Source organism: Anopheles arabiensis, chromosome 2 (assembly GCF_016920715.1).
Source record: "Anopheles arabiensis isolate DONGOLA chromosome 2, AaraD3, whole genome shotgun sequence".
Lineage (NCBI taxonomy): Eukaryota > Metazoa > Arthropoda > Insecta > Diptera > Culicidae > Anopheles > Anopheles arabiensis.
Genome location: NC_053517.1, coordinates 6,396,265 through 6,409,501, shown reverse-complemented (window position 1 = coordinate 6,409,501; position 13,237 = coordinate 6,396,265). Strand labels below are relative to the sequence as shown.

General features: G+C 50.0%; 1 protein-coding gene across 1 annotated transcript; it reads right to left on the bottom strand.

Annotated features, from left to right (window-relative positions):
* Positions 1–6: 6 nt before the first annotated feature.
* On the bottom strand, positions 7–12,198 carry LOC120895184 (cadherin-23). The gene is made up of 14 exons (XM_040298295.1): positions 10,627–12,198; positions 5,847–6,653; positions 5,635–5,770; positions 5,367–5,566; positions 3,629–5,293; positions 2,966–3,559; positions 2,750–2,907; positions 2,278–2,677; positions 1,725–2,210; positions 1,427–1,663; positions 1,038–1,360; positions 773–971; positions 500–695; positions 7–431 (listed from the first exon to the last, which is right to left on the bottom strand). The coding sequence occupies exons 2-14, from the start codon at positions 6,609–6,611 to the stop codon at positions 100–102; spliced, it is 5,691 nt and encodes a 1,896-aa protein (XP_040154229.1). The 5' UTR covers positions 6,612–6,653; positions 10,627–12,198; the 3' UTR covers positions 7–99.
* Positions 12,199–13,237: the final 1,039 nt, after the last annotated feature.

The window sequence follows — 13,237 nt, the reverse complement described above, 5'->3', positions numbered from 1 at the left end:
TTTGTTTTTTTTCATTTCGTTCTACTTTATTGATACGCGATACGCGATGGAGAAGGAGTGGAAGAAAAGGGTAACGTATGTACACAGATACTGCTATATTTACAGTTCGGTCGTTTCCAAGTTCCGGGCGCACAGCGTCGTCTCGCTGTCCCGCTTGAGCTGATAGTTGGCGGCGTTGTTCGCTTCGGCCCCGGCGAAACCCTTCCGTGCCTCGTACTGCAGACAGTTGTCGATGAAGAAGCCCGAGCTGAGCGATCGTTCGTACTGTGCGTCGATCGCATCCTTGCACTTGTCGAACTCGTCCTTCGCCCATTCGCCCTCCGGTGTGCCGCTGCCGATCCAGATCGGGTTGCTGCCCTTCATGCTGTGTTTGTTCGTGTTCGGTACGGCGCCGAGCACTTCCTGATACATGCGACTAGGACCGGTGGAGCCTGTGACGAGGAATCGAGCGTTAGGAGGGAAGTGGTGTTGTGAGGTGATTACGATCAGAAGCACTTACCAAAGGCAGCTATCTTCGCTGCCCGTAGCTGTCTGCGGTAGGATAAACGCTGTGAGATCGACAGTCCTATTACAACGATCAGCAGCGCGCCGAGCAAAATGTTGGTCACAAACAGCCATATTATGTTGACGGACAGCTCGTCCATCTCTGCCGTTTGGACCAGCTCCGACGCTTGAGTGTCTAGAACATTGAATTCCTGCAACGAGAGCATCAGTTCCGAAATCCGAAATGATTGTAGGCAGTGTAGATTTCACCTCGCCACCTCCAACTCACCTTAAACAGTCGATCAAGCTTCTCCACGTGCGTATCCAGCAACTGCAGCACCTGGTGTACCTCCAGCACGGAGTTGTTCTTCTGATCAACCAGATGCATAAACATGTCGCTCTTGGTCCTATCAACCGAACCGTCCGGATTCTCGTGCACCCGTATATCGTCAATGTTCACGATGCATCCACTGACATTGCTCAAGATCCTGCAACAATCACATCCAGAGTGAGTACTAACCCTGCAAACATCCCAAACACCCAGCCACACTTACTCGCGAAAACTTTGAATGTTGTGACGAATCTCAGACGGCCGTTGGCGCAGTATAAACTTTACCCGCTGATCCTCCCGAATCAGATAGATGAACACGTGCGCCCGATCGTGGCAGCCGTACGAATCGTTCGCCAGCACGGAAAAGTCAAAGTAGCCGCGCATCGACTTCTGGGGGAAAAAGTTCAGCAACACTTTGCCCGTGTCCACCTCGACCAGGAACGGATCGCTGCGCAAATCGTCCAACCCCTCGGCAAGCGTTTTCCGCACCTCGCCGTGCCGATAGTACCGAACCAATCCGTTCAATCCATCGTCTTCGTCCGTGGCCTGTTGAGAAATTGTCGTAAGTGTATACTGGGGACTGTTTTATCTGTCTCATTTCTTCGGGCTCACCTGCAGCTGAAGAATTGTGGCACCGAACAGCGACGACGTTGAGATACCGCCGGTGAATATTTTCGACTCAAACACAGGCGAGTTGTCGTTGATGTCGTTTATGTACACAGTAGCCTTTAGGAGATTGCCCGAGTGACCGGTCGTGTCCAACGATAGATTCGCGTTGGTGCACTCCTCCGTCGCCTTAATGTGCAGCTTGTACAGAGATTTTTTCTCCCGATCGAGCTCTTTCTCCACCTAAAACGATGATTTCAAAGATTGTTCACAACACTTCGCTCCCTCCCTCTTCCACACATACCGTTAGATCGTGTGACACTGGATCCAGTCCAAAGTGTCCATCCTCGTTGCCGTGCACGATGTAGTAGCAAACCACACTCGCCGCCGGACCGTCCAGCGGGTCCAGATAGTCCTGGTCGACCGTGTCGGGCAGGCGTATTCGTTCCGTGCCCGGTGTCATGTGCTCCGTAAAGTTAAGACTGATTTCCTTGAGCAAAAACTGAGGTAGATTGTCGTTGACGTCCCGCACGTACACGATCAGATCGACCGTACTGCTGAGCGGCGTCGGTATGCCCTGATCGTACGCTTCGATGCGCAGATCGTACATCATCTGCTGCTCGCGATCGAGAGGCGCAGCGAGGCTAAGCTCGCCCGTCTCCTTGTCGAGGGAAAACTTGCGAAAGTTGCCCATCGTGTCCATCTTCAGTCGGTAGCGTACAATCGCATTTTCGCCGACATCTTCATCGTACGCGTGCACTTGAAAGAACGGCTTACCGAGCGTTGTGTTCTGAAGGAAAGAAATTTACAATAAAATCCATCATTCAAAGAAGCCATTCCGTTATGTCCTGTCATACCTCAAACACCTTCACGGTTGTATTTCCACTGGGGACCACAAACACTGGCGCATGGTCGTTGAAATCCGTCACACAGATGTCCACCGACTCTCGGGCCGTGTTCGGTACGCCGCCAAGATCGCTCACTATCAGCTCCAGCGTGTAGTTGCCGTGCAGATTCTTCAGCGGACCACGGGAATATATTTCTGCGTACTGGGCCGACACCTGCTGGATGTAGAATATCCCCGAGGGGTCCACGATGTCGAAGCTCAGTTGACCGTTTCCATTGGTTGGGTCGTCCGCATCGGTTGCCCGCAGCTTCACGATCGGATCGTTGATGTTGTGGTACTCGGTGATCATACTACACCCGGAAGGTTTCTGGATCACGGGAACGTTGTCATTGTCGTCCAGCACGTGTATCCTTGTATGACGGAAAGGGAAGAAAATGTATTAAAATTCTTGAACCAACGCACTGTACCTTGATTGGACTTACAGTATGTGCTTAAAAGCATTGCGACTTTCCCCATTGAGATAGCCGTAAGGATAGTTATCCCATGCCTCTACCGCCAACATATACTCAGCTGTCTCTTCCCGATCCAATGCTCCCGCTACTCGTAGTATTCCTTTCTCCGGATCAATGCTAAACTTTTCCTGCAATTACAGTTCATGTGTTAATCAAACATCAAGTTTCCTAATTTCCCAATCCTACCTTCGAGCTAACACGATCCAGTATGTACGTGATGCGTCCGAAATCCCCAGAATCTAGATCCTTCGCCAGTATGATCGCAATCTCCGCTCCCACGCTTGCATTCTCCGACACGTAGTAATCGTTCACACTGTCCACAAAGTAAGGATTGTTGTCGTTCTCATCCAGCACCTGTACGAACACCTCCACAAAGGACGCTCTCGGCGGCGTGCCCGTATCAGCCGCCCGTACCGAGAAGTTCAACCAACTGTACTCCTCATGATCGATCCGATTGCGCACCACAATCTCCCCCGTCTCGTCATCAACGTGCAGCAACTCCAGCACACCCTTCTCCCCTTCCAAGCTGTACTTGACCGTTTTGTTCTGATCGGCATCTTCGGCCACCACCGTACATACCGCCACACCGTACTGACTGTTTTCCGCAATGGAGTGTTTGTAGAACGGTTTGCGGAACTTGGGATTGTTGTCGTTCTCGTCGAGCACGGTGATCTTGAGGAAGGTGTTTGCCATCTGGTCTCCCCGCTCGGCCGCTACGTCCTCCACCACGCAGGCCAGCTTGATTTCGGCAATCTTCTCGCGATCCAGCAGCTTTGCTATCTGTTGAATGAGGCGTGAATAAGCAATAGTTGAGCTTCATGTGGAAATATTGAGAAAAATCTTGCTTACCTTGAGCAGTCCATTCGTTTCGTTCAGTATGAAGGCCGCCGCAAAGTCATAATCGTCCAGCTTCACCAGTGCACCCTCCTCAGTCTTGCCCTCCGATAGGCTTCGATCGATGTAGTACCGCAGCATGGCACCCTCGTCCGGATCGGTGGCCATCAGCCGGTACACTTCGGTGCCGACGGGCGTATTCTCACGCACAGCCACCGCCGTAGGGCCGACAAAGTACGGTGGCTTATTGTTAACATCAGTGATCGTTACGTTCACCAGACAGGATCCTTGCAGCTGCTGATCTCCATTGCCACCATCGGTAGCGAACACCTCCAGCACGTACGTTGACCCCGAACCCAGCGCATCGGGCGCGAGCAGATTCGGATCCAGCGAGGCACCGTGCGTGATCGATATCTCGCCTGTACTAGCTCCTATTACGAACCTACCATCACCACCCTGCTGTATCCGGTACGTGACGTGGTTGTTGGGAAAAGAACCATCCCCATCCATCGCGGTCACGCGCAGCACGGGCAACCCGCTCGGCGTGTCCTCCGGTATGACGATCGCGTACTGTGACTCCAGAAAAACGGGCGCATAATCGTTCACGTCCTGCACGTACACCGTCACCTCGACCTGGGCAGTCAGCGGTGGCTCCCCACCATCCGCCGCCTCAATGGTAAGTGCAATGATTCGCGTGTCACCACTACCGCCACCACTTTCCAACCGTTCAAAGTCAACTGCTTCACGCACTGAGAGTCTTCCCGTGCGCCTATCCACATGGAAGTAGTCGGAATGGTGAGCACCAATCAACCGATACTCTACCGCACTGTTCGGCGAGCCTTCTAGGTCGCTATCGCGCGCTTCCACCACGATCGGGGACTCAAACTCAAACGCATTCTCCTTCAGTCTCACCTCGTACCGCTTCTGCACAAACACTGGGGCATTGTCGTTCACATCGAGCACGTTCAGTATCAGTGGCACCGTGTTCCGATTGCCCCGACCGCCATTATCACGGGCCTCCACCGAGAGGTAGTGCTTTTGGATGATTTCACGATCAAACACGGGACTCTCCGATGCCATAAGCGTCACCGTGCCAGCGTGTGGATCCAGATGGAGAAAGCTCGAGATACTACCAGTCAGGTTCGTGTACCGTACACCCTCCGTGCCGAACAGGCCCGAATCACTATCCGTTGCTTGTAGCTGCACCAACACCGTACCGGCTGTCACATTCTCCGGTACATCAACTTCGTAGACGGGCTGTGAAAACTCGGGAAAGTTATCGTTCTGATCCAGCACGACCACCCGTATCTGGGCGGTACTGGTACGACCAGCGGACTCAACCTCACTCGCCACCACTGTGAGGGACAGCTCCCGAACCCGCTCGTAATCGAGCATGGACGGATCCTTCACACGCAACCCGAATGTGGCCTCGTTGATCGCTCGCTTTGGAATCACCTCGAAGATGTCACTCGGTGGCTGGAGCGACAGTCGAAACGTGCCGTTTTTACCCTGATCGTAATCAAACACCTCGTTGATGCTGCCGTCGATGAACCGGGCCAGCGTGTTCTCCTGTGCGTTCTCGCCAATCTCACACTCATAGCCGTCGCTTCGGAAGCGTGGTATTTCGTCGTTCACATCCGTCACGATCACGGTGATCTCCATTGTTGAGGAAGGCGCAGGCTGTCAATAGAAGAGCAGTAAAACGTTAAAGTCACTAAAGATGAATGTTATTTTCGATATCACAATTGCTTACCTGTAGCTTGCTCTCTTCAATCGCAACCACTTCCAGTATGAAAGCACCGTTGATGGGATTCTTGGAGTCCTCTCTGTCGAGCTTCTGTTTCGTTCGCAGTGAACCCTTCAACCGATCAATCTCAAACAGCTCACTGCCGTTGTTTGAAATCCCGTAAATAATTCGATTGTTAATTCCTCGATCACCATCCACAGCTTTGACTGTTGATAGAGAATAGATCATGCTTTAGTGTGATCAGGATTGTGATGACCTAATTCATTCCAATTACCTCGCATCACTTCCGTTTCAATTGGAGCATCCTCGGATATTCGTACCACCGGTTGCGTTACCAGAAACTCGGGCGGCTGGTCCTCCACGTCCTTCACTCTCACGAGCAGTGCTGCAGTTCCAGTGTTGATCCTCCCCTTTTGTATGACAGAAACGGATTATATTACCTCTCTGTCTTCAACATTCGTCTCCTATATCCCCATGTCCCCATACCTGTATCGCCCGATCCACTGCCAGCACATTGATGTGATAGAAATGTTGCCGCTCGTAATCCAGCGCTCGGGCCAGCCGTACCACACCCTTCCCATTGGAAGTCGAGATCGAAAACACGTTGTTCTCCTCGCTCAATCCTTGGATGTAGTACACGACCTGCCCGTACGCACCCTCGTCCTTATCGACGGCCTCCAGCGTGGTCAAAATCCCTGGCGGACTGTCCTCCGCCACCTCCAGCACAGAGGCGAACGGTTTAAAGATCGGCTCATTATCGTTGATATCTTCCACCAGCAGCAGGAAGCTCTGCGTCACGAAGTTACCCTCACCGAGCCGCCCATCGGTGAGCGTGAGGATGAGCGTGTACTCTTCGCGTGCCTCCCGGTCGAGCTCGTGGTTGAGGTAGACGAACGCTTCGCTGGAAGTGTTCTGTTTCAGTCTTATGATGTGGCTGTCGGCACTCTTCTGCACGCCAAAGGTAAGCGGATCGCCATCCGCATCGTACCCACGCAGCCGGTAGATCAGCGTCCCCACGGGCGTCTCGGGGAACTCCCTCAATCGTATAACAATTTCCGCATGATCGTCGATCAGAAACACTGGCGCACGGTTGCAGCTGACCAGGGTGGCGCTTAGGATGAGGCAGAGCACTAGCTGCGTGAAGGAATGAGATCCGCCAGTTGAGCACCGGTGGGCCGACGGTTTGAGCCGGCAGACGGTTCGCTTGAGTATTTCCATCTGTAGCTTATCGGTTGAGCGATTCTGTTCCATGTTCGAGCGGCTTTCCGCACATCAATGAGCATTTACAGGTGTCTGAAAGTAGCAAGAAAAGAAACGCTCAAACGCTTTCAAACTAGTTTCGTGTAAAGTGATCATCATGTTGAGCTTTCGTTTTGCCCTGTTCTTAAATGCATCTAAATTGATTTCTTCAAACCTCTGCAAATGATTCGCAGCAACGACTAATTGCATCCTTGGGGAAAGTTTGCGCTAAAGAATCGTGCTTTGCTACCGAATAGTTTTAATTACGCCTTCTGAAAAGTTCCAGGCGAAAACCCGCCCCAACAGTACACAGCTCATACAACAGCCTCGGAAGGTACGGTGTTAGTGCTGCGGATGAAGCTGTAAAAACAATTCCCTGGAAATTGCTTTCGACCCGGCACGAACAGCACAACAAACACACACAGGCACAAGAACAATCTTCTTTGCCGTTGCTTATTGATTCCCGGAACTGTGTACTGGTACGATTGAAAACTCTCTTACATGTAAGGCATCATGAAACATGATACACTTTACAGAAAAACTCAAACCCCCCCCTCTCAGCACGCGAAAACTTTTCGCCGCTCGGGGTTTCTGTGTGTTGCGGTACTCTGGCCGGCCAAACTTTGGCCAAACTGGTCAGGGAAGGAAAGGTCTGTTACCAACTACGGGCTATGGTTTCCACTCCCTCCCACATGAAATGCGGAGAAATGTAGTTCAAGATCGGGTGCGATAGTTCATGTTTGCTTATCTTTCTCGAGGCTTCCAGCTCGGGCCTTGGTGTAAATAAATCTTCATCTTCTCGCTCTTCCCTTTCCCAACGGGTGAGCATAGAGCGCCCCCTGGATTGGGGATGGTGCAACGGCGCGTAATTACTTTTCGCCGTGGAATTCACACACACAACCACACACTTCACGGTCACAGACAATGAGGTGAACCGTGAACGTACGTGCGCGTCGATGAGAAGCGGCCTGAGTGAGTTGTGGACGATAAGAATCGTGCAATTGTCTACGACTATGTGAAAAGCACTATTCTTAAAGATTCTTCACTGTATCTTCATCAAATGAGGTAATGGCTATTTGGCTACCATTTCCCACGGAAAATCATGTGATGCCCATGCTCGACTCAATCGCTTTGGCGACTTAGACGCAACGGTCGCATTGGCCCCACCTTGGCCCATTACAGAGGAGCGGAGCAAACGTTGATTAAACTGCATATTTGTTTTGAGGGTACTTTAATTGGTGATACTGTGCTGCGGTTTTGGACGAGCAAGAAGAAAGAGGATCATGGCCCGATCTATTTCAGCGTTATCGTCATCTTTCTAATTTTCGCACACTGTAATTACTGCAGTTCCTTTACTCCAGTCTTTCGTAATCAACTCAAGTGAATGTTACACGCCTCTTCTTGTGTGGCTAGTGGGCTGCCTGAGGGATATAATTACACGGTGTGATTGAGAAAATATCAATGATTACGACCTATAAAAAACGTCGCATTAGTTCTGTCTGTTGTCTGATGATGGTGATATATATGAAACACATGTAGTAATGACATTAATCTCCCTAAATATACCTATTTTTGTACATTTTATCCTGATAAAAGAGCGTTTTATCGTGTATGGCTACCTATAACTAGAAACGGTCATTACCATGCTCAAATAGATTTTGATAGTAATATGAACTGTCAGAGCTACCTTAATGGTCCGAATTTAAAGATAGTCTTATATGCAGCAAATAAGATTATTGAGGAAATTCTCAGGTTTGAAGAACCTGCCATTCAACCCGTTTTTTGCTAAAAAATTAAAGTGACTTTAATTCGTGAGGTTGCTTTCGTCACTAAACCATTCAGCTTGTTGGAGACTATTTTGGAAACGAAGCAGAAGTCTTGTTTGTCTCATATTGTCGTCACAAAATAGAATAAAACAAACAAGATCGTGATTCGCTATCAGAAAATTAGATTAGATAGACACATCCACGATGCCATCCTACAATCAAAGCTGTCTACTTTTGGGCCTAGTATCCGTGGAAACGAATAGGCGTTGTAGAGCTTAAGTTTGCTTCATAGCTGAGTTATTGTTAGGAACGATTGATGATCCATGATTAGTCAATAATGTACGTTTTGCAGTCCAGTGTATCGTTTCCATTCCAGTCAGTTCGACTTTACCATGTCCTTGCCCATCTTCTAAAACTCTTTGCGAAAAACGTAATTTGAAATGTCCATCGTATATTCATCACTGCATCGTCTGCAAAGGTGAAATGTGTTTGTATCTAGACTTCAACTTAAACTTAAGATGTTTGTTAAACCGTTTACTGGGGATAATGATAAACAGTCACAACGACAAAAAACCTCCCCCATTAAGTCGCAATGTTTTGAAGAGACGATGCTGCAAGATTGATTCATAACTTCAATGTCTTGACCGCGTTTAAGCAACTCTAAAGCAACATAGATCGTTATAAATTAAATTACCAGCTGCTGACCATTCTCACTGTAAATTAAAGATGTTGCAAGTTAGCTGCTCCATTCCCGGCAATGTTTTACACCGAAATGTCGCCCGCCAAAACGAGCGCGTCGAAAAATGTGTTCCAATTTGTGAACGGCTGCTATCAGAGGGTGAGAAAAAACAAACACACCAATCCCATCCCTGATGCTGATAATTTACGTCCTCTCCATTCTCTTCAAACAGAGACAAATCACTACCCATTTAATTGATCCCTCGTAGCAATTCTTCTTCACGCGGGCGAAACCCTTTTACGGTGTATGTGTGTGCCTTTTCCCTCCCCTCCAAACCGAGCTCCAAACGAACCGTTTAATCGCATCAATCAACGGTAACCACCTCCAAATTGGACCACAAAGCCGGTAAGCCTAACCACCGCCCCCCAAACCAAACCAACTCAAGCCATTGCTAATTCCACCGACTGCCCTAATTCCTAATTTTCCGCGGAAAATAAACACTGCGCCAACGGCAGCAGCAGCAGCAGCAGCACCACCACAAATGACAGCGAGCCACCGACGAGCGCTCACGTAACTTCGCCTACTCCGTTCCAATTTTTGCCCGAAAGGAATGGCCGCTGCTTTCCCAACCCAACCCTTTCCGCTCCGCTCCCTGCTTCCCCGCACACGGCAACCGCACACCACCGGGTGGAAGGTCGGTGACGAAATCGTTTGGCCCGACGTTGGCCGTGTCGTACGCGCTTGGCGGAAAAGTGCTACACCACGCCGAGTCGACGTCGCACAAACGCGCTCGTGTTTACATGAGCACATTACAGCATTGCTCGAGCCACCGCCGGTCGAGGTACATTATGCGAATATGAACTCTCCACCTTCACCGCCAGCAAGCTACACAGGGGCTGCACAGGGTGATGAAAATGCGTGGGAAAATTAAAAGACTGGTCAACCGCACTTCATTTCCCGCACGCCTTCGGAGAGGACGGATGACGGGTGCGTGCCGGGTACGTGGGAAAATGTTGCGCTAGGTTGCGTTTTACGTCTTTACGAAGTAACGGTGCGCGGTGAAGTGGATGTTCGGTGCGCATATCTTACTTCAACAATCTTGCAAAGGGTGCCACATGGTTTGCGTATGCAAACAGAGCCGTCATCTGCAGTGCTCTTATCGTTGGTTTGTGTTAATTTTAAAACAGGCGGAAAACAAGAAGCTTCAAAGGGTATTTTATAGAGTGGCTGTTGAGAACTCAATAAAAATGTCTTCCTTTGAATGAAACGTTAATTTCTTGGAATGAGATGCTAATGCTTCTTGTTGACTGTTCGGTGTTATTTTCAGGACATGTCCAAGGTACCCAATTGATGCTAATTTGAACCATAAATTGCTCGAAATTAGTTTGACCTGTAGGAACCTTTCTTTCTCTCTTTAACCGGAAAATTCCACGAAAATTGTCGTACTTCAACACTTGAGGAATGCTTTCCTACACCCACACGTTACATCTCAACATAAAATATCATTTAATCATGCTCATCATGCCCGCTCTCCGTTTGCGTGAGACAGCTGCAAAATTGCAACTAAATGCATTTCACCCACCTGAAGATGCTTCCCCTTTTACGCCCGCCCGTCGCTGTCAGCTCCGCAAGCACGTTGTTGTTTAGCACAAACTTTCTCGCAATCACTCCCTCAGTCAGCAAGCTTTCATTCGCTTTTGCTTCTGTTTTTGGCTATAAAACACAAACACACACGCTCACGTGTACACTTCTTACACTTCACTTTAAACCGATTACACTACCTCATTCTTTACCACTTCGCCTCACAACATCAACAAGAGCCCTTTAACGAGCATCCCACACACCGACCGGCTGATGGGAAGTGGTGAAAGTCACAACATAGTGGTGCGGCCGCAAAATGGCTTATCAAAAACATAATTTTAATTCACCTTTCCTCCACCTTCACACTGCAAAAAGGGTGAGAAACTCGGCCCCGGTCGGGATGTTTTTGTTTTGCTATCCTCCACACTTCCACACGAACGAAAGATGATGGCAGCAGCAGCAGTAGCAGCACCGGGCCAGTACTAAAGTGCACTCATCCCACACACACACACAAGTGAGAGGTAGCCCTTTTCGTTCCGCCTTTCTAGTGCACCGGTTTGGAATGCACTTCCACGTTTTTGCTTCTCTCGTTGGCTCGTTTTTTTTACTCAACCACTTTGCGCCAATTTTTGGACGCAAGACACGAACCCCACGGAAGATCACGTAATACGCGCTCCCGCACACGCACGCACCACCACCACCGGGTCAGTGACGCGTGTTACACCGCCTCGCTTCCGTTCTGCTTCAGATGCCTCCGATCCGTTCTGGTCTGCAGTCGGCGTAGAACTCACCAAACTGCACTGCATCACCCCGCCAGTGGCCAGTGCAGTCTTCTGCCACCGGCACAAGAAAGAGTTGTTGTTTTTTTTCGGCACTTGCTTCACCTGTAACGCTGACTGCGCAAACAGGAACAGATTCGCGCGGACTGACTGTGTAGCAGACAGCAACACGCTGAAGGGGAGGGAAAAAACAAGCAACAGAAGAAAGCAACCGCTCCAGAGCGCACCACCGTGGCCGTGAATCTGCACCGAGAAAGCTTGGATGTTTGCGAAGGTACACACACACACGCACGCGAACACTCGCTCCGGTTCACCGCGTTTAGGTCACTCGGTTCCGGCACCAGGGTTTTGGGCTTTTTGCCACCAGGTTGTAACTGATTCGGTCGTTAGGAAGGAAGGAAGGTTTTTTCTTTGTTTGCTTCCTACACAACAGCCAGCATACACTGCCACTGCACAGCGCGATACTGTTCACCACACCACTGGACCACACTTGGCTGGTTGCGATGGTAACGCCGCTTGATGATGGTTTTGACAGGATTGAAGCACTCCAACAACAACAAAACGAGGGAAGACTAAACACAGACCAGTCAGATGTCACAGACAGCAATAACAGCATCAACTGGACAGGTAAGCCCCCTTCCGGTATTCACCAGCAACGGCAACGCAGGGGGAGGGCCGAACCCTTCGAACGATGTAACACAAACTCCACGGGGCCCACGGGGTAGCTCCTGCCCGACAGTGTGACTTCTGGAGCATCCGGCAGATTCGACACCACCGATTCGACTGAGTCAGCTCAGCGACTCGTTGGAAACGCTCGTCCGGTCCCGGGGACCGTTTCCATTATTTTCCAACTTCATTTCCAAACGCTTTTCTCGCTCCCCCTCCCCCCGATCGGTGTGGTTCCCTTTCTACCACTCTGCCGGGTTAACCCTTGAAGGTACAAAAAGAGGGAAACGCTTCCAATAGTACTGATGCTGCCCCTGGCACCGCGGCATCCGTTGCTTACTTTAATTTCCAGCACGATTCAGCACATTGGTGCGCGCACCCAAGAGTTGGAATGCTTCAGTGCGCACCTTCCCTCTCCCCCCCCCTCCCCACTGTACTTCTTCACCCCATCGCTAGTGGGAAAAAAGTACAGGCATGCAAGGCGAGAGTCAACAATGCGTAACGCGCCACGGCATCGGCATCCGAGCACAAATGGCACGCCGCATGAATTAAGTCCCCCACTTCCCCACTCCCCTCTCTTCCACACACGATTCTACACCGTTCTAGCAGCATAAGGTGTCTGTGGCTGTATGTATGTGCCATGACCCCTCGAAAAACCCGATGCGTACCATATGGAACAAGGAAAGGGACGTTCCATCAGGTTAGGTGCGGGAGTCATCCCAACCATACACGCAGAGCGAGAGACATAGAGAGGAACGCAATTATCTCGCCGTATGGTGGGCCAAAAATGCAAATCAACCACAAGACTGCCAATGTGCATGTGTGTATGTATATGCGTGTGTGTGTGTGTGTGTAAGTGCAGATGTTCTTGAACCGGAGGCGCATCGCGCACCATTTTCGATGCTAATTAATTCAATGCCAACCGTTCCGTGAGGGCAATTTTGGACAAAAGTGACACCCGCCCGTCGGCAACAGGATTACCCGTGGGGAATAATTCCACTCCATCCTTGGTGGTTTATGGGGCTTTCCAAAAACCGTCTCCCAGGCAAAGCAACAAAAAAAAGACAGAAGAACACATGTTATCGACGCTACGACGCGCGCGTACGGCGAACAAGTTAATGCAAAAATAAAAACATGACCCAAACCCCAAAGCCCAACAACAATTAT